General features: G+C 43.0%; 1 protein-coding gene and 17 non-coding genes across 19 annotated transcripts in view; all 18 read right to left on the reverse strand.

Moving 5' to 3' along the window:
- Positions 1-20,968, reverse strand: part of TMTC4 (transmembrane O-mannosyltransferase targeting cadherins 4) — a 55,174-nt gene that overhangs the window by 28,907 nt on the left and 5,299 nt on the right. For both annotated transcript variants that reach the window (XM_061575128.1, XM_061575127.1), the window contains exon 4: positions 8,995-9,196. In XM_061575128.1, coding sequence (XP_061431112.1) covers positions 8,995-9,196 — 202 coding nt within the window. The remainder of the gene's footprint in view (positions 1-8,994; positions 9,197-20,968) is intronic.
- TRNAP-AGG (transfer RNA proline (anticodon AGG)) lies at positions 200-271 on the reverse strand. The gene has a single exon. It is a non-coding gene; the product is annotated as a tRNA-Pro (tRNA).
- Positions 1,363-1,434, reverse strand: TRNAP-UGG (transfer RNA proline (anticodon UGG)). The gene has a single exon. It is a non-coding gene; the product is annotated as a tRNA-Pro (tRNA).
- On the reverse strand, positions 1,745-1,816 carry TRNAP-AGG (transfer RNA proline (anticodon AGG)). Its single transcript has one exon. It is a non-coding gene; the product is annotated as a tRNA-Pro (tRNA).
- Positions 4,830-4,901, reverse strand: TRNAP-AGG (transfer RNA proline (anticodon AGG)). The gene has a single exon. It is a non-coding gene; the product is annotated as a tRNA-Pro (tRNA).
- TRNAP-AGG (transfer RNA proline (anticodon AGG)) lies at positions 5,322-5,393 on the reverse strand. The gene has a single exon. It is a non-coding gene; the product is annotated as a tRNA-Pro (tRNA).
- TRNAP-UGG (transfer RNA proline (anticodon UGG)) lies at positions 6,110-6,181 on the reverse strand. Its single transcript has one exon. It is a non-coding gene; the product is annotated as a tRNA-Pro (tRNA).
- On the reverse strand, positions 6,608-6,679 carry TRNAP-UGG (transfer RNA proline (anticodon UGG)). The gene has a single exon. It is a non-coding gene; the product is annotated as a tRNA-Pro (tRNA).
- Positions 7,116-7,187, reverse strand: TRNAP-UGG (transfer RNA proline (anticodon UGG)). Its single transcript has one exon. It is a non-coding gene; the product is annotated as a tRNA-Pro (tRNA).
- TRNAP-AGG (transfer RNA proline (anticodon AGG)) lies at positions 10,480-10,551 on the reverse strand. Its single transcript has one exon. It is a non-coding gene; the product is annotated as a tRNA-Pro (tRNA).
- On the reverse strand, positions 11,111-11,182 carry TRNAP-UGG (transfer RNA proline (anticodon UGG)). The gene has a single exon. It is a non-coding gene; the product is annotated as a tRNA-Pro (tRNA).
- Positions 11,575-11,646, reverse strand: TRNAP-AGG (transfer RNA proline (anticodon AGG)). Its single transcript has one exon. It is a non-coding gene; the product is annotated as a tRNA-Pro (tRNA).
- On the reverse strand, positions 13,061-13,132 carry TRNAP-AGG (transfer RNA proline (anticodon AGG)). The gene has a single exon. It is a non-coding gene; the product is annotated as a tRNA-Pro (tRNA).
- On the reverse strand, positions 13,751-13,822 carry TRNAP-AGG (transfer RNA proline (anticodon AGG)). Its single transcript has one exon. It is a non-coding gene; the product is annotated as a tRNA-Pro (tRNA).
- TRNAP-AGG (transfer RNA proline (anticodon AGG)) lies at positions 14,472-14,543 on the reverse strand. Its single transcript has one exon. It is a non-coding gene; the product is annotated as a tRNA-Pro (tRNA).
- TRNAP-AGG (transfer RNA proline (anticodon AGG)) lies at positions 15,133-15,204 on the reverse strand. The gene has a single exon. It is a non-coding gene; the product is annotated as a tRNA-Pro (tRNA).
- TRNAP-AGG (transfer RNA proline (anticodon AGG)) lies at positions 16,032-16,103 on the reverse strand. Its single transcript has one exon. It is a non-coding gene; the product is annotated as a tRNA-Pro (tRNA).
- Positions 16,504-16,575, reverse strand: TRNAP-AGG (transfer RNA proline (anticodon AGG)). The gene has a single exon. It is a non-coding gene; the product is annotated as a tRNA-Pro (tRNA).

Genomic DNA, 20,968 nt, shown 5'->3' on the forward strand with positions numbered 1-20,968 from the left:
ACATCACTACATGTGTATGCCTGAACAAACAGTGCAACGAGTGTACGTACTGTATTGTGAAACCATCTCTCGAACCCTGACTTTTACCTTTTAAGCAATTAACAGTAAATTAAAAAAAAATAGAGGCGCTGCCCTGCAATTGCCAGCTCACACCAATGCTGTCAGAAAGGGAAGAAATTTTCGTAAAAAATATGCTCCTGGGCTCGTCCGGGATTTGAACCCGGGACCTCTCGCACCCTAAGCGAGAATCATACCCCTAGACCAACGAGCCGGCCACACAAACGCATCAACGTGTCCACAATGAGAGGTTATTGAAACGAAACGAAAAGTTGAACCCCTTGGGGGCCGTTCATAAATGACGTCACGCGATTTTGGACGATTTTTTAACCCCCCCCCCCCCTTCGTCACACGACGTCACAGAAAGTCAGACCCCCCCCCCCTCAAATATGACGTCACAAAGCTCTGCCCCCACCCCCCAAAAAAATATAAAACATGCTTCAAATCGCTTTAAACTATTGTCATTGTAGTGCGTGTTTAATGTGGCGCTGCACTCTGATGTTGTAGGAGAAAACACTTATCAAAAAGTCAATTTAATTAAGTAGAACGTGTTGTCTATATTTATTTAAAGTTGCGCATTTTGATGTGACGTCACATTTCTCACCCCCCCCCCCCTCGTCACACATCGTCACAAATGTCTGACCACCCCCAGGTGCGTGACGTCATTTATGGACACCTCCTTTGCCGATGTTGCATTTCCCAGTGGATTTTGGCTGCTCGCCATCGAACAAAGACGGTGGCGGTGACCGCATCGCGCGGCGCTTTCAGATGCGCTCCTGCGGCCGTCTGGAACGCTCTTCCTTCCGATATTAGGAAGTCTTAAATCCAGATTGAACATTTATTTCGTTAGAACTTATTTTTGTGTTTCGTTTGTTGTCCTTCCTGCCGCCATTCTCAGTGGTGCAAAACCACAATGAACAAACAAATAGACCAATTCTAGATTTGAAGCTTTCGTGACTGCAAGGATTCATATTCTTAGGTTTTTTCGGTAAAGTCACGTAGGTAAATTTTGTTTTAAAGCTTTCGTGACTGTTTTTCTGGTTAGAATTTTTTGTTGCTATTTCATTTATACCTGATGATGATTGCTTGTGTTGCAATCGAAACTTCGTGATTTTTATTTTATTTTACTTTTTTTATTTAAATTTTTTACCTACGTGACTTTACCGAAAAAACCTAAGAATATGAATCCTTGCAGTCACGAAAGCTTCAAATCTAGAGCTAAACACGCGTTTTACAGAAGGGAGTAAACAAATTATGTTGATTTTTGAATATCAAGATTGGAATGCAATAAAAAAATAAAACGCAGGGCTCGTCCGGGATTTGAACCCGGGACCTCTCGCACCCAAAGCGAGAATCATACCCCTAGACCAACGAGCCAGCTCGTCTCGTTTGTGATCAAGCCGCCTTTTATGAGGAGCACTCTAAAGTTCATGCAAACTCGGCACTCAGCAAAGGTCAGGTTATGTGAGAATAATAAAACCTGAAGGTGACATCACTACATGTGTATGCCTGAACAAACAGTGCAACGAGTGTACGTACTGTATTGTGAAACCATCTCTCGAACCCTGACTTTTACCTTTTAAGCAATTAACAGTAAATTTAAAAAAATAGAGGCGCTGCCCTGCAATTACCAGCTCACACCAATGCTGTCAGAAAGGGAAGAAATTTTCGTAAAAAATATGCTCCTGGGCTCGTCCGGGATTTGAACCCGGGACCTCTCGCACCCTAAGCGAGAATCATACCCCTAGACCAACGAGCCGGCCACACAAACGAATCAACGTGTCCACAATGAGAGGTTATTGAAACGAAACGAAAAGTTGAACCCCTTGGGGGCCGTTCATAAATGACGTCACGCGATTTTGGACGATTTTTTAACCCCCCCCCCCCCTTCGTCACACGACGTCACAGAAAGTCAGACCCCCCCCCCCTCAAATATGACGTCACAACGCTCTGCCCCCACCCCCCCAAAAATAAAACATGCTTCAAATCGCTTTAAACTATTGTCATTGTAGTGCGTATTTAATGTGGCGCTGCACTCTGATGTTGTAGGAGAAAACACTTATCAAAAAGTCAATTTAATTAAGTAGAACGTGTTGTCTATATTTATTTAAAGTTGCGCATTTTGATGTGACGTCACATTTCTCACCCCCCCCCCCTCGTCACACATCGTCACAAATGTCTGACCCCCCCGCCCCCCAGGTGCGTGACGTCATTTATGGACGCCTCCTTTGCCGATGTTGCATTTCCCAGTGGATTTTGGCTGCTCGCCATCGAACAAAGACGGTGGCGGTGACCGCATCGCGCGGCGCTTTCAGATGCGCTCCTGCGGCCGTCTGGAACGCTCTTCCTTCCGATATTAGGAAGTCTTAAATCCAGATTGAACATTTATTTCGTTAGAACTTGTTTTTGTGTTTCGTTTGTTGTCCTTCCCCCGCAACCTGCCGCCATTGGCAGTGGTGCAAAACCACAATGAACAAACAAATTGACCAATTCTAGATTTGAAGCTTTCGTGACTGCAAGGATTCATATTCTTAGGTTTTTTTGGTAAAGTCACGTAGGTAAATTTTGTTTTAAAGCTTTCGTGACTGTTTTTCTGGTTAGAATTTTTTGTTGCTATTTCATTTATACCTGATGATGATTGCTTGTGTTGCAATCGAAACTTCGTGATTTTTATTTTATTTTACTTTTTTTTAATCCTTTATATTAAGTTCGCTTGCTTGCTTGCGTGCTTGCTTGCTTATGACCGTGCAAATCTTTCGGTCGTTTTTTAACCCCCTTCCCGTGATCCAATCGAGCTGACATTTTCCACACAGACTCGTTGTGCGAGACAATTAATGTTCGTGAAAAAAAATTCCCAAAATTTTACACTTTTTAGGCAAAAAAAAAGTATTTTACATATATTCAAATAGAACTCATTCATAGCTTTGGCTGAACGTCACAGTGTAAGAGCCCAGAGCGTAACCCCTCCACAGGCCGTGGTGGAGTAGCGCAGTTGGTAGCGCCCTCGCTTCCCATGCCAAAGGTCGCGGGATCGATCCCCGCGTCCTCCACAGGCGAATATATTTTTTAATCCTTTATATTAAGTTCGCTTGCTTGCTTAGGACCGTGCAAATCTTTCGCTCGTTTTTTAACCCACTTCCCGTGATCCAATCGAGCTGACATTTTCCACACAGACTCGTTGTGTGTGACAATTAAGTTCGTGAAAAAAATTCCAAAATTTTACACTGTTTAGGGAAAACAAATTAAATATTTAATTACCAATTGCTTAATGGTGGCAGACAATCATCTGACCCATAGGTGGCAGCCATCTCAAGCCAGAGGACGAGAGGACTCTAGCTGCCACGCATATAAAGGATTTATAGTGAAAAACTTTGTTTTTACGGGTTTACTTGTTTATTTTAATTTTTTACCTACGTGACTTTACCGAAAAAAACCTAAGAATATAAATTGACCAATGTGTTGAAATTTTGACTTAAATAAGTTCGGTAGTGGGTAGTGTTTGTACAGCTTCGGGTGAAACGCGTTGAGCTGGCCCAACGCATAATCCTGTGTTGAAATTCAGGGTAAACACGCCGTGAATTTAACTGGGAATTCTCCAGAGCAGCGAGTTTCTTGTTGACGTCTCACAACCAAATCAAGAATCATTCCCCGGGGCCAACGAGGTTTGCGAGGAGATTGTATCACTCTGGTCACTAAAGAAAGAGACCTTGGGGGGGAAAAAAATAACATTGGCAATTTGAAATTTTCGCTAATTTTGGACATTAAATGTATTTAGCTACAATGTAATGAACATTATTTATAACATATTCTTGGTTCTTTCGGTAAAGTCACGGAGAAGGGAAATAATAAAATAATACAAATATTTAAAAAATCTCGACTGCAACACAAGCAATCATCATCAGGTGTGAAATCCACAGCAAGAAAATTTACCGCCATTTGTTTCAAATTTTCTTGCTGTGGATTTCACACATGATGATGATTGCTTGTGTTGCAGTCGAAACGTCGTGAGAAATTTTATTGTTTAATATTGGTATTATTTTATTATTTCCCTTCTACGTGACTTTACCGAAAGAACTAATAATATCAATCCCTGCAGTCACGAAAGCTTTAAATCAAAATTATTTTTTACGTTACGTTACATAACGTACTGTATGTAGAAACATATAAAATTAGTCGTGAAAAAAGATACATCCCCGGGGTTTATCCGGGATTTAACCGGCACCCTCTCGCACCCTAAGCGATAATCATACCCCTAGAGTAGACCAACGAGGGTTTATAATTTCGATCAGAATTTTTTTTCAAAGTTCAGGTGATTCGTGGCCTTAATAATGCTTGACGGTGACATCACTACAAAAGTATGCCTGAGCAAACAGTGCAAAGAGTGTACGCGCTGCATTTGTGAAACCATCTCTCGGGAAACCAACCCTGACTTTTATTTTTCGATTTAAAGCTTTCGTGACTGCAGGGATTCATCTTCTTGGTTCTTTCGGTAAAGTCACGTAGAAGGGAAATAATAAAATAATACAAATGAAGCATAATAAATAATATATTATATTATTATTAAATTATATTATATGACTTTATTATGTTTAATTTTTATTATTTTATTACTTCCCTTCTACGTGACTTTACCGAAAGAACCAAGAAGATCAACCCTGACTTTTAGATTTCAAACAAAAAACAAAATTAGAGGCGCAGTCCTGCAATTGCCGGCTCGCGCCACTGCTGCCAGAACGGGGATAATGATTCGATTTAAAAAAAAAAATGTTCCTGGGCTCGTCCGGGATTTGAACCCGGGACCTCTTGCACCCTAAGCGAGAATCATACCCCTAGACCAACGAGCCAGCCGTTGCAACTAGGCAAGTAAATGGTATCCGCCACATCACTAAACAAAAGGCACATGGAAAACATTGTTAATTTTGGATTTTCACTAAATTTGTATACATTACAGCCTTCATTATTAAAAAATATAACATTAAAATAACCTTCGATTTAAAGCTTTCGTGACTGCAGGGAAAAAACTATAAAATAATAAAAATAAAACAATTAAATTCTCACGACGTTTCGATTGCAACACAAGCTTGTGTTGCAATCGAAACGTTGTATTGATTTATTTCTATTCTTTTATTATTTCCCTTCTACGTGACTTTACCGAAGGAACCAAGAATATGAATATAACCGCAATGCACTTTTCTGTACATTGTTAAGAACTTTACGTTATTTGGAAAAAGGTAAAAAAAAGTCACAAAAGGTATATTTTGCTTGGGCTCGTCCGGGATTTGAACCCGGGACCTCTCGCACCCTAAGCGAGAATCATACCCCTAGACCAACGAGCCAGCCACACACCCACAGCCGCGTGCACACAATCTGAGGCTACAGCATCAGGCACATGTGGCTGGCTCTTGAATAGTTCACATTCCCGAAACTTTCCTTTGCTCGAACAGCACTGCTTGCTTTTGCCTTGACTCAACCGAATTAAAACACTAATTCGGTTAAGATACCTACTGGTTTTACTTAAAATGTTCTGTTTTGGAGGTGGTAGCTTGGAGCAAAAGCATTGACCTTGTACCATTGAAAATCTGAGTTTGAATTTGGGTAACCACACATTATCATTCAATTGGCCAGCCACACACACACACAGCCACGTGTCCACAGTGTGAGCATACAGCAGCAGGCACATGTGGCGGGGCTGTTGAAACAACCACAAAAGTAAACCCTTAAAAGCGGCAGCCAGCTTTGAATCGTTACAACAGCACTGCCTCCTTTTGCCAATCGCGCATTTGGTTGAGATGGTGACACGGAATATTTTTGCTGAAATTTAAAAAAATTTGGCGACGGCATCATTGGCAGTGGTGCACAACCACAATGAACATACAACTGTTGAGATCTTGACTTTAATAAGTTCCGTCTTGGACGTGTTTATATAGCTCAGGATAGAAAAAGCTGACCCAAGGCACAATCCGGGTTGAAATCTGGGTAAACACACCATCAATTAAACCGGGTTCTCCAGTACAAGCAAGTTTCTCGCTTAAATAAAAATATAAAAAACCTTGGGCTCGTCCGGGATTTGAACCCGGGACCTCTCGCACCCAAAGCGAGAATCATACCCCTAGACCAACGAGCCAGCCTGTCTACATCGTGAACGAGCAACCTTTTAAGGAGTGGCACCCAGAAATATCTGCCTACTTGGCATTTCGCAAAGTGCAAATTGGTGGGCTTCGGTGAGACGAATGCGGTGAAGCTGACATCACGAAAAGTGTGCACGCACAGACATCAGTAGGTTGGAAATGAGGTTAGACCCTGTTGTACCACCCTCCCCACCCTCTTCATCAAACCAACACTGACCAGTGTGGTGAAGTATTTCATATTCAAATCCAGATTGTGGTGTAACTCACCACAAATTAAACAAATAAAAACAATGTGCTGACGCTGCGTTAGCAGAACAACAAAATACAACAAAACAACTCAATAGAAAAGTATATGTACAAAACAGGCGACGTTTCAGGCAACGGCCCTTCTTCAAGGCACACTAAATAAGTAAAAAACTACAGGGCTCGTCCGGGATTTGAACCCGGGACCTCTCGCACCCAAAGCGAGAATCATACCCCTAGACCAACGAGCCGGCTGCTATGATTGCTCAGCAAACAGTCTTTTGGCAGGTGGCATTTCGCATATCCTGTATGACGAGCATTCAGGAGGAGTTCAGATTCTTACGCTCCGGCGAAAGTGCCTGAGGCCAAGAAACCAAAGCAGAGCTGTGTCGTAACAAACAGTGCAATTGTGTCCCGATAATAAATCCAGATTTTTTTTACACTTTCAGCATACAATAGAGACCTTGATATGCACAAATAACTTGTAGGGTCGACTGTACGAAGTTTCATCAGGCTTTCGCGACCAATACTACCCATAACATAGGTTTTTGGGTAAGATCGTAAATATATTTAGTCATAAATATATTTACCTGTAATAAAAATAAGAAATATTTACCGCTAAATATATTTACGGTCCAACCCAAAAACCTCTAATTATGGATGAAATTATATATAGCCAAAAGGAAAGGGCTCGTCCGGGATTTGAACCCGGGACCTCTCGCACCCAAAGCGAGAATCATACCCCTAGACCAACGAGCCAGCCAGTAACCTGTTTGTTGCAAGCATCCTTTTAGGAGTGGCACTGCACATTGCATGCATATTCAAACAAATGGAAACAAATCTTTTTTTTGAATGGGACTAATCTGCCCAAGTCTATATTTGAAGCTTTCGTGACTGCAAGGATTCATACTCTTTGGTTTTTTCGGTAAAGTCACGTAGGTAAAAAAGAAAATAAAATAAATGAAAATAACTAAATTAAATCACGACGTTTCGGGCGCAACACAAGCGTCCGTCATCAGGTGGTAAAGCATGGCCATGTGATACTGGTGGGAACCTCCTGGTTACACCAGCCCACAGGGGATTATTGTGTCCGTCCGTCCGTCGTGCAATCAAAAATGGGAGGGGTGGGGCTGGGTGGTGGGTGGGAGGGGTGGGGCTGGGTGGGGAGGGGCTGCTCACCCCGTGGTGCCCTTATAAAACTCAACGTTTAACCTACTCACGCCGGCTTGTGCCCGCCCTCACAGTCGGGCATATTTGCGGAATACACCACGCCGCCGTTGACCCTGGCCATTGACCGAGCAACCCAACGTTCCCACCAGCTCCCTCCGCAGGAATGTGTTTTTTAATGAGACTAATCTGCCCAATTCTAGATTTCAAGCTTTCGTGACTGCAAAGATTCACACTCTTTAGTTTTTTCGGTAAAGTCACGCAGGTAAAAAAATTAAAAAAATAAATGAAAACAACTACATTAAATCACGTTTCGGGCGCAACACAGCCCCACCCCTCCTATTTTTGGTTCCTACCAGTATAGTTTTTAGTTTGATAGCTGCTACTGCTGCTACACGCGAACAGCAATCGCCCTTCTCGACGGCCTTCCCGTTAAAGTCTACGCAGAGGATCTTTATCTCTTTGCGGGCGCGCGCGCGCGTGCGGACGCACACAGGGACTCACGCTCTCCGCGTGCGGACACACACAGGGACTCACGCTCTCCGCGTGCGGACACACACAGGGACTCACGCTCTCCGCGTGCGGACACACACAGGGACTCACGCTCTCCGCATGCGGACACACACACAGGGACTCACGCTCTCCGCGTGTGGACACACACAGGGACTCACGCTCTCCGCATGCGGACACACACACAGGGACTCACGCTCTCCGCGTGCGGACACACACACAGGGACTCACGCTCTCCGCGTGCGTGCAGACACACACAGGGACTCACGCTCTCCGCGTGCGTGCGGACACACACACAGGGACTCACGCTCTCCGCGTGCGTGCGGACACACACACAGGGACTCACGCTCTCCGCGTGCGGACACACACACAGGGACTCACGCTCTCCGCGTGCGGACACACACACAGGGACTCACGCTCTCCGCGTGCGTGCGGACACACACACAGGGACTCACGCTCTCCGCATGCGGATACACACACAGGGACTCACGCTCTCCGCGTGTGGACACACACAGGGACTCACGCTCTCCGCATGCGGACACACACACAGGGACTCACGCTCTCCGCGTGCGGACACACACACAGGGACTCACGCTCTCCGCGTGCGTGCGGACACACACAGGGACTCACGCTCTCCGCGTGCGGACACACACACAGGGACTCACGCTCTCCGCGTGCGTGCGGACACACACACAGGGACTCACGCTCTCCGCGTGCGGACACACACACAGGGACTCACGCTCTCCGCGTGCGTGCGGACACACACACAGGGACTCACGCTCTCCGCGTGCGTGCGGACACACACACAGGGACTCACGCTCTCCGCGTGCGGACACAGACACAGGGACTCACGCTCTCCGCGTGCGTGCGGACACACACAAGGACTCACGCTCTCCGCGTGCACGGGGTGCACAGCGAACATGACGGAGGCGAGCAGCGCCGTGCGGCACGCCGGCGCTCCGCGTGCCCCGCGCCATCCGACCAGCAGGCAGCAGACGTCGTAGAGCAGCGCCGAGACGACCGAGTGCAGTGCGATGTTCACCAGGTGGAACCCCGTCGGGTTCAGTCCTCCGCTCACCCAGTAGTTGAGCCTGGCGGACGGCAAGCGGGGCGATCGTCACGCACGGGCGGCGAAGGACCGTTTTGCCTGCTTCACATCGTTGACGTGCTGCACCCATGTGTCCCAGAGGTCGCAAACGGGCTTTGATTCCTTACCCGTACCCGTACCCGGCCGCTCCAGGGTCGCAAACGGGTACCCGTACCGGGCCGTACCCGGCCGTACCCGTACCCGTACCCGGCCGAGTATCGGGTAGGGTACGGGTACCTGATTGCGACCTCTGGGATGAAGCCATGTTATAGGCGCGGGTGGGGTGATTCTAGGAACTTGAATTGTGAGAAGAGACAAGACGTTGGGAAATGAGTGACAAACGGTGACTCACCAGTGACTCACGGCCTACCCGTACCCGTACCTGTCCGCACCAGGGTCGCAAACGGCTACCCGGCAACCTGTACGGGTAGCCTGTATATTATTGGTTCTTTCGGTAAAGTCACGTAGAAGGGAAATAATAAAATAATAAAAGTAAAACATAATATAATTATGTAACATAATATAATTATGTTTTATTTTTATTATTTTATTATTTCCCTTCTATGTGACTTTACCGAAAGAACCAAGGATACGTTGCAAATCAATTTCATTGGACAATCTGGAAACATACTCTTAGGTTTTTTCGGAAAAGTCATGTAAGTAAAAATAAAAATAATATAAGTAATAATAGGGTACAGGGTACTTGATACAGTAAATTTAGCTATGACGGTCCCACCTGATGACGAAGACTTGTGTTGCCTCCGAAACGTCGTGATTTATTATTTTATTTCTATTATTACTTCAATTATTTTTTATTTTTTACCTACGTGACTTTACCGAAAAAAACATAAGAGTATGAATCCTTGCAGTCACGAAAGCTTCATATCTAGAATAAATCTTGAAACATTTAAGGCGCTTTAAAGCCTTTGCAACGTGAGAGCGTGATCCATGGTGCAATCGTGCCATCTGCTGGAGAATGAGTTTAAAACAATTCTAATCTTAAGACTGGGTGATCAAGTTTTAAGTGAGTGCTTAATAAGTAACTACTGTATAAGACTTGTCAACATTTCGGAGGTTTAAACTTAACAAACGTAAGAACTGAAACACTTCATGGCTATTCCGAGACGGGGTGGGGAACAGAATGGTTAAGTTGCAAAAGATGATAACATTTCTGAGAAAATAGCATTAAGTTCAGCACGGTACATGAAATCTTTAATGTGACAATTAAACTTATTTATCTGGACGTAATAATATTTTGGCTTTTTCCACACAAAATAATAAAAGCCAGGGCTCGTCCGGGATTTGAACCCGGGACCTCTCGCACCCTAAGCGAGAATCATACCCCTAGACCAACGAGCCAACCGATTTTGCCTCCCCTATGTGAAGGCTATGTGAGTGAGAAAATCAGCATGTGGTCACAAACTACAATGCGTACCAAAAACAGACTCTTACTTTTAGAATTTTACACGGCTCTCTTTTTTTAAATCCTTTATATTAAGTTCACTTGCGCGCTTGCTTACGACCGTGCAAATCTTTCGGTCGTTTTTAACCCACTTCCCGTGAACCAATCGAGCTGACATTTTTCCACACAGACTCGTTGTGCGTGACAATTAATGTTCGTGAGAAAAAAAATTCCTAAATTTTACACTTTTTAGGACAAAAATATTATATTTAATTACCAATTGCTTAATGGTGCCATGCAATCATCTGACCCATAGGTGGCAGCCATCTCAAGCCAGTGGACGAGAGGACTCGAGCCGCCACGCATATAAAGGATTTATAGTGAAAAACTTTGTTTTTACGGGTTATACTTATGAACTTATTTTTTATGGACCAAACCATGCGTACATTTAGCCTGTTTTAACAATGCCGAACATCTCTGGGCATGTGCGGAAGTTAATTACCAAAAAAAATTATTGGGCTCGTCCGGGATTTGAACCCGGGACCTCTCGCACCCAAAGCGAGAATCATACCCCTAGACCAACGAGCCAGCTGACTTCAGCCATACAGGAAATGCACTTAATGCTGCCACGTTGCGTCTGCTCTGTTTCGCAATAGTTTACCTTAACCTACAGGGGGCGGTACTGAGGGTGGCAGCAGTGTAAAATGCCTGGATGTCACACGTGGCAGTATGGCAAGCCCTCTCAAGGCTTCACACAAGTGTGCTTAAAAAAATAAAAACCCCACGGGAAACAAGGTCAAAAAACAAGTTAAAGAATATTACTTTTTTCCAAGTTTATGACCTATGTGTAAAGCAATTCACAATATTGTATCAGCTGTGTGCAAAATACTAAATTAGCATACGCTTCACGGCACTTAAGTGGCTGTGCAATTCCTGAATTATAAGCATCTTATAAAAATAGCTAAAAAATGGAAAAGCAAGGGCTCGTCCGGGATTTGAACCCGGGACCTCTCGCACCCTAAGCGAGAATCATACCCCTAGACCAACGAGCCAGCCACACGCTCCAATCCCCAATGTGGGAATTTAGCATCAGGCACATGTGCTGGGAACTGAATTTTTTTTAAAGTTCACTCACAGGAGGAGCCAGCCAGCCTTGCACTGTTTTCAGTTTCATTTATTAGATATAGCCCTGTGAGCCATTCGGCTCTTGAATAGGGTGCAACCTCAACAACAAAAAAACATAAACAAGAAAACATCTTAAAGTGACTATGCACAAACAGAGAAATCCAGGAAAAAACTGCAAAGTCTTCAAGAAAAAAAGCACCGTACACCAGCGCTGTGCAAAAATCCCAGTGGGATGCAAGTCAAACAACAACAATGCAGGCTCCGCTGTGCACATTGAAATGCACATTTTGGTGAAATATTGACACAATTATCTTCTGCTGAAACGCCTTTGTGTTTTTTGGATAGGTTAACATAGCGTGGGGGTAAACGCATTGGGCTGGCACGACTGAAAACCCGAGTTTGAATCTGGGTAACCACCCCTCCTCATTCACCCGGTTTCTGAAGTGTAGCGAATAGATATCAGCCTGGTCACGAATGACCGCATACAACTCCCATCGCATTCATCTTGGGTTTTCTATTTGTCTAATTTCCTACCCGTGTAAAATATATTCCCTCTAAGGCCAAATTATTACCGATGAACGTGAATGCAGAAGCTAAATAATCTGTATGTATGTTGAACTTATTTCACACCGTACGTTGCCAACCGTGGTAATCGGAAGGTAGGGGAAGGCCAAAAAACTGAAGACCAAAGGCAGTTGTTGAACACACAGGGTGGGTCACTGCTGTGTGAGTTCCAGATGGATTATATGTCTCACGATATGAAGGCAACTATACGCTTGAAATCAAATTTGGTCCCCACTGGAACCTCATTTGCCAGTAAAAAATATGATAATTGTTTTTTTACCCTTCTATCTGGCAACAAAACTGACACTTTTTTTTACAAGGAGTCATGTTTGCATAGACCACAATACCTGCAGCCATGTGCGCCTTTTGGCGTCATCTGGTCCAACCCATGTGAGACTAGGCTCTAAGGAAAGCTGTCTCGGGTGTGGACCAATCAAATTCAAGGACAGTGCATATATGATCAAAGTTGTGTTTTTTGTTTGCATTATGACTGCAGGTATTGTGGTCTATGCAAACATGACTCCTTGTAAAAAATGTGTCAGTTTTGTTGCCAGATAGAAGGGTAAAAAAACAATTATCATCAAATTTAGTATTATAATAATTCAATATTATTATTTTCATGAAATGTTTGACCGAAAAAATTAAAAATTCGTACTTATGCAAATACTTTGTAGAATATCACATTTAGTGTGGTGTTTAGAAAAGTTTTACACGTGATGGAAAAACAACTTTATCAGAGTTTATTTCCGTATACTGTATAAAAATAAATGCCTTCTAGGGCTCGTCCGGGATTTGAACCCGGGACCTCTCGCACCCTAAGCGAGAATCATACCCCTAGACCAACGAGCCAGCCACACACGCAACCGCGTGCCCACAATCTGAGGCTACAGCATCAGGCACATGTGGCTGGCTCTTGAGAAGGACAGTTCACATTGCCAAAACGTTTGATTGCTAGAGCAGCACTGAGACACAAACTGGCATTTACTTAAAATGTTGTGTTTTGGAGGCGATAGCTTGGAGAAAAAGCATTGACCTTGTACCATTGGAAAAATCTGAGTTTGAGTCTGGGTAACCGCACATTCAATCATTCAATTGGTTTCCCGAGTATCACAAGTCGATGGTATCAGCCTGGTCACTATTGACTGCACAAAAAAACATCGCATTTAATCTCTTCGGTCACGTTATTTTGATGCATTCAAGCATTTGGAATTTACAAAAATAAAATGTATTTATCTGCTTGGTTCTTTCGGTAATGTCACGTAGAATGGAAATAATACAATAATAAAAATAAAACATAATAAAATAATTCTGTCAGAAAGACAGCGTCTGACCGAAAGAACCAAGAAGATGAATCCCTGCAGTCACGAAATCTTTAAATCGAAAAATAAAATGTATTTGATCACCGTGCAAGGAAACATCCCTTGCAGTTAAAATGTATTTATCTAAATAAATTAAAATAACTTTCCAGGGCTCGTCCGGGATTTGAACCCGGGACCTCTCGCACCCTAAGCGAGAATCATACCCCTAGACCAACGAGCCAGCCGTTAGAACTATGCAGCCATATCACTGAAAAAAGGCACAAGGAAAACATTGCTCATTTGGGATTTTCACTAAATTTATATCCGTTACAGCCTTCATTATTAATACATTTTAACATTAAAATAACCTTCGATTTAAAGCTTTCGTGACTGCAGGGAAAAAACAATAAAATAATAAAAATAAAATAATAAAATTCTCACGACGTTTCGATTGCAACACAAGTTTGTGTTGCAATCGAAACGTTTTATTGATTTTTTATTTTATTATTTCCTTTCTACGTGACTTTACCGAAGGAACCAATAATATTAATACAACCGCAATGCACTTAACTGTACATTTTTCTTAGGTTTTTTCGGTTAAGTCACGTAAGTAAAACATCAAAATAAAAATAAAATAAAAATAAAAAAATAAAAAAACCCGACGTTTCGGAGGCAACACAAGTCTCCGTCATCAGGTGGGACCGTCACAGCCGAATAAGCTGCATCAAGATGTTTTTGATGTTTTACTTACGTGACTTAACCGAAAAAACCTAAGAATATGAATCTTTGCAGTCACGAAAGCTTCAAATCTAGAATTAACTGTACATTGTTTAGAACTTTACGTTATTTGGAAAAGGTAAAAAAAAGTCACAAAAAAGTATATTTTTCTTGGGCTCGTCCGGGATTTGAACCCGGGACCTCTCGCACCCTAAGCGAGAATCATACCCCTAGACCAACGAGCCAGTCGTTGCAGCTATGCAAGTAAATAGTATCAGCCACATCACTAAAATAAAAGGCACATGTTAATTTTAGATTTTCACTACATTTGTATACGTTGCAGCCTTCGTTACTAAAAAACCATAACATTAATATAACCGATTGTTTAGAACTTTACGTTATTTGGAAATAGGTAGCAGTGTAAAATGCCTGGATGTCACACGTGGCAGTATGGCAAGCCTCTCAAGGCTTCACACAAATGTGCTTAAGAAAATAAAAACCCCACGGGAAACAAGGTCAAAAAACATCAGAGTTATGTTTTTTGTTTGTATTATGACTGCAGGTATTGTGGTCTATGCAAACATGACTCCTTGTAGAAAAAGGTGTCAGTTTTGTTGCCAGATGGAAGGGTTAAAAACCAATTATCATGCCAAAAAACAAGTTAAAGAATATTACTTTTTTCAAGTTTATGACCTATGTGTAAAGCAATTCACAATATTGTATCAGCTGTGTGCAAAACACTGAATTAGCATACACTTCACGGCACTTAAGTGGTTGTGCAATTCCTGAATTATAAGCGTCTTATAAAATTAGCTCCAAAAAATGGAAAAGTCAGGGCTCGTCCGGGATTTGAACCCGGGACCTCTCGCACCCTAAGCGAGAATCATACCCCTAGACCAACGAGCCAGACACTCACACAGCCACAGCCACGTGCACACAATGTGAGGCTACAGCATCAGGCACATGTGGCTGGTTCTTAAAAAGGAAAGTTCACATTGCCAAAAGTTTCTTTGCAAGAACAGCACTGAGACACAAACTGGCATTTACTTAAAATGTTCTGTTTTGGAGGCGATAGCTTGGAGCTAAAGCATTGACCTTGTACCATTGCAAAATTTGAGTTTGAATCTGGGTAACCGCACATTCAATCATTCAATTGGTTTCCCGAGTATTCACAAATTAATGGTATCAGCCTGGTCACAATTGACTGCACAAAAAAAATTAACCCGTAAAAACAAAGTTTTTCACTATAAATCCTTTATATGCGTGGCGGCTAGAGTCCTCTCGTCCTCTGGCTTGAGATGGCTGCCACCTATGGGTCAGATGATTGTCTGCCAGTATTAAGCAATTGGTAATTAAATATTTCATTTATTTTCCCTAAACAGTGTAAAATTTTGGAATTTTTTTTTCACGAACATTGTCTCGCACAACGAGTCTGTGTGCAAAATGTCAACTCGATTGGATCACGGGAAGTGGGTTAAAAAACGACCGAAAGATTTACACGGTCGTAAGCAAGCAAGCAAGCACGCAAGCACGCAAGCAAGCAAGCACGCCAGCAAGCAAGCGAACTTAATATAAAGGATTTAAAAACATCACATTTAATCTCTCCGGTCACCTTATTTGGCTGCATTCAAGCATTGGGAATTTACAACAATAAAATGTATTTGATCACCGTGCAAGGAAACATCCCTTGCAGTTAAAATGTATTTATCTAAATAAATTAAAATAACTTTCCAGGGCTCGTCCGGGATTTGAACCCGGGACCTCTCGCACCCTAAGCGAGAATCATACCCCTAGACCAACGAGCCAGCCGTTAGAGCCATGCAGCCATATCACTGAAAAAAGGCACAAGGAAAACATTGCTCATTTGGGATTTTTACCAAATTTGTATACGTTACAGCCTTCATTATTAAAAAAATTTAACATTAAAATAACCTTCGATTTAAAGCTTTCGTGACTGCAGGGAAAAAACAATAAATTAATAAAAATAAAACAATAAAATTCTCACGATGTTTCGATTGCAACACAAGTTTGTGTTGCAATCGAAACGTTTTATTGATTTTTTATTTTATTATTTCCTTTCTACGTGACTTTACCGAAGGAACCAATAATATTAATACAACCGCAATACACTTTACTGGACATTGTTTAGAACTTTACGTTATTTGGAAAAGGTAAAAAAAAGTCACAAAAAAGTATATTTTTCTTGGGCTCGTCCGGGATTTGAACCCGGGACCTCTCGCACCCTAAGCGAGAATCATACCCCTAGACCAACGAGCCACGTGGGTTTAGTTGAGGTCTAGAAAGCAGTCATCAGGAAACTGGGTTCTCCGATGTAGGCACTCTGCCACTATCAGCCTGGTCGACAAAATGACCGCACACAACAACAAAAACACTCATTACGCGTATTGTGCATTTTCGCCCAATCTGGTTGCCTTACAGCTAGCACTGCAATTTTTTTTACAACAAATACATTACGAAAATGTTGACTTTTGCAGAAGCTATGCATTTTTTTGGTTAAATGTGGAAATTAAATGAATTTTAAATTGAATTTTTATTTAAAGTAAACACTTTAAAAGTCTAGATCTAGTACGGGTAATCAACGAAACAATTTAAATAACGATGTTACTGCCCTCTCGTGGACAAATGCACTAATCTTATGGACGAAGACATAATAATTTGTCTTCTTTCGTATGGCATGTTTGGGGGATTGCAACAGATAACAAATTGATGTCAAGATTTGATATCCCATCCAACTGCTGCGGGAGTGGCCACGTGGATCTGTTTCAGATCGCCGTCGAATGATCATATCGGGCGTTCGTTCACGATAACGCCGTCGTTACAAAACGAGCAAAAAAAAAACACTTAAAACGGACACACAAGTCGAGTTAAACAGAAAAAATGCTCAACTTTTAATCGGCGATTTGCTTCACGTAAACACCAAAAACCCACCCATCAACTCCGAGATGAGCCCCCCATGAGCAGTGCAGTAAAGCTGAAGGCACAGCTCGGTAAGGTGGTTTGGGTGGGGGGGGGCTTGGTTAATTGCAAATGCTGACTGACAAAAGGAAGAAAGGCAACGGGAGAGTGTGAAGCGACTGAAAGTGCTTCACACGCAGCTGCACGCGGAGGCCGCTTTTTGATGCCTTCCTCCTGCTGCTGCTGCGTACAAAAACACAATTGTCATCGACTGCCTCCCAACACGGGGGGTGGGGGGCGGTGTAGGGGGGGTGTATGGGGGTGTATGGGGGGTGTAGGGGGGTATAGGGGGGGTGTAGGGGGGTGTAGGGGGGTGTGGGGGGGTGTGGGGGGCGGTGTAGGGGGGGTGTATGGGGGGTGTAGGGGGGGTATAGGGGGGTATGGGGGGGTGTATGGGGGCGGTGTAGGGAGGGTGTAGGGGGGGTGTAGGGGGGGGATGTAGGGAGGGGGGTGTAGGGGGGTGTCGGGGGGATGTAGGGGGGGGGTGTAGGGGGGGGTGAAGGGGGGGATGTCGGGAGGGGGTGTAGGTGAGGGTATAGGGTCAGTCAAGTGGAATGTGTTGCGTAGTTTGGTGTGGTTTTTTAATGTACGTTTAATTTTTCACTTTCTTTTAAATGTTTGCGTCGCGTTTCGTGTCGCGTCGAGATTGGTTCCCTGGATGGGTTTTTTTTGTTCACCCTGGTTTGTGAAAAAAAAAATTGACTCATGGTCTCTATGAGCCCTTCGCGAGTTTATTCATAATATAAATATTTGAGTTTAAATATAAAGGCAATCTGTCTATCGAAAACGTCACGGTGATTGATGGAATGAAAGGGAATTCAATCTGTGTATTTTTAAACTCAGACAATTCCTTTAACCTACATTTTCAAACGTCTACGGCGGAGTAGTGGGTAGCGTGCTGCCCTCTGAACGCGACAACCTAAGTTCCATGGGAACCTCATTTGCCAGTAAAAATATGATAATTGGTTTTTTACCCTTCTATCTGGCAACAAAACTGACACGTTTTTACAAGGAGTCATGTTTGCATAGACCGAAATACCTGCAGTCATAATACAAACAAAAGACATAACTCTAATAATGTGCACTGTCCTTAAAGTTGATTGGTCCACACCCGAGACAGCTTTCCTTAGAGCCTAGTCTCACATGGGTTGGACCAGATGACGCAAACATGACTCCTTGTAAAAAGGTGTCAGTTTTGTTGCCAGATAAAAGGGTAAAAAAACAATTATCAACCTAAGTTCCATTACTTTCCATGACTAACATCAGTGGCGAGTGTTTACAGCATCAGTCCTGGGCTTCTCCTACGTCGAGTAGGTATTTAAATCAGTACCTTTGGCTGCTGCAGCTCCTTACTATTAAAATTCATTCCCTTTATTACTGCTAACCCCACTTCCTCCCTTTGTTGCTGCTAATCCTACATAATACACGGGCATAATATGACTTTAAGACCCCCCCCCCACCTCCTACGCATTCCACAAGTAGTGACTAATCCCATATCTGCATTTGCTATAAATATGCTCAATTCCTCTGTTGATATGCAAATTCCTTTGTCAAGGCGCCCTTCCCCCTCTAACCCAGCAGCTTAAATATACGCTGCCAAGCTTGGCGGTGTTCATTAAGACGCTGTCTTTCCGACAGACCTGTTCTTCACCTGAGGACGGCTGCTTGCGTTGTGGCGGAAACGTCGTGAGAATTGTATTTTATAATTTCTAGATTTGAAGCTTTCGTGACTGCAAGGATTCATATTCTTTGTTTTTTTCGGTAAAGTCACATAGGTAAAAAATTAAAATTAATAAAAGTAAAAAAAATAAAAAATATCACGACGTTTCGGAGGCAACACAAGCTTCCGTCTTCAGGTGGAACCGTCACAGCACGACAGCTGTATCAAGTGAGAGTTCTCACAGCACGATAGCTGTATATGATACAGCTATCGTGCTGTGACGGTTCCACCTGAAGACGGAAGCTTGTGTTGCCTCCGAAACGTCGTGATTTTTTATTTTATTTTACTTTTATTAATTTAAATTTTTTACCTACGTGACTTTACCGAAAAAAACCTAAGAATATGTATTTTATTATGTTTTCTTTTTATTATTGTATTATTTCCCTTCTACGTGACTTTACCGAAAGAACCAAGAAGATGAATCCCTGCAGTCACGAAAGCTTTCAATCGAAATTTAGTACCTGGTGTGTCAACATCCGCACTGGGGAGACAAACGCGGCCTTGAGTCCTGACTGCCTTCATTGGTGTTTGTCAACAAACACTGACCCCAACAGTCAATCTAGCCTACCACAGAGATCCTTGTCTTTGTGTGTTGTGACCAAGTTGTTTGGCCTGATATTTTCACAGTGAAATTACTGAAGTAGAAACTTTTCAATACCCGATAGAACTTGTACATCACACACACACACCATATCTCTGCGAAACATTAAAATCCACAACACTAAAACAGCAGGTACACTGTGCAGCCTGATATATATTTTCCAGGAGGGTTGGCTGAGAGTGTGTTTAATACCCAACAGCTGTTTATAAGTAGGGGTGAAATGTTCTTTCAAACCTCTCGGGTGAACAGAACACAGAATGAATTAAGGAAATGCTCGTGTACCACCAGCACCTAATTCACACCGGGGGGAGGAGTGCGATGCCAAGTGTAGTAGGCATAGTCAGCCGGGACTACAGCTGTCAACCGCTCTCGCAGTAACGGTGAGTCACCACAGCTTGGACGAGCTTGACCAAGGGGGCGAGCAGAAAGTGTGCAACAAAATGTGTCGCCGGTCTCCCAAAATCTAACGGACTTGTCAATATTCACAGGCAATGCAATCAAACCAAATTAGAAAACAAAAAGATTTCAGGCAACTCGTAAATCGCCACCATCGCGTGCGGTGGGATAGCATGCGGGCACACTCCCACCTCTGGTTAGGCTGCTGCAGCTCCTTACTATTAAAATTCCTTCCCTTTATTACTGCTAACCCTACTTCCTCCCTTTGTTGCTGCTAATCCTACATAATGCACAGGCATAATATGACTTTGACCCCCCCCCCACCTCCTACGCATTCCACAAGTAGTGACTAACGCCATATCTGCATTTTCCATGAATATGCTAAATTCCTCTGTTGATATGCAAATGCGTTTGTCAAGGCACCCTTCCTCCTCTAACCCAGCAGCTTAAATATACGCTGCCAAGCTTGGTGGTGTTCATTGAGACGCTGTCTTTCCGACAGACCTGTTCTTCACCTGAGAACGGCTGCTTGCGTTGTGGCCGAAACGTCATGAGAATTGTATTTTATTATGTTTAATTTGTATTATTTTATTATTTCCCTTCTACTTGACTTTACCGAAAGAACCAAGAAAATGACTACCACCTATTCCAAGACGTCGGGGGCCAGAAATGGAAGAGTAGGGCAAAAATTCCCTCTAGAAAAGCTCTTCGGGAGCAGCGGTTCCCAACCTGCGGTCCGCGCAACGCCTGGCGATCCGCGAGGCCACTACTGCTACTACTACAGGGGGATCCGTGGAGAAGAAAAATAATAATAACATCCTAATCTTCTTGGTTCTTTCGGTAGTCACGTAGAAGGGAAATAATAAAATAATAAAAATAAAACATAATAAAATATAAATAATAAAATAATAAAAATAAAACATAATAACATAATAAAATATTATGTTTTATTTTTATTATTTTATTATTTCCCTTCT

This window comes from Lethenteron reissneri, chromosome 57, assembly GCF_015708825.2.
Source record: "Lethenteron reissneri isolate LAM-NWPU_2019-01 chromosome 57, ASM1570882v1, whole genome shotgun sequence".
NCBI classification, from domain to species: Eukaryota; Metazoa; Chordata; class Hyperoartia; order Petromyzontiformes; family Petromyzontidae; genus Lethenteron; species Lethenteron reissneri.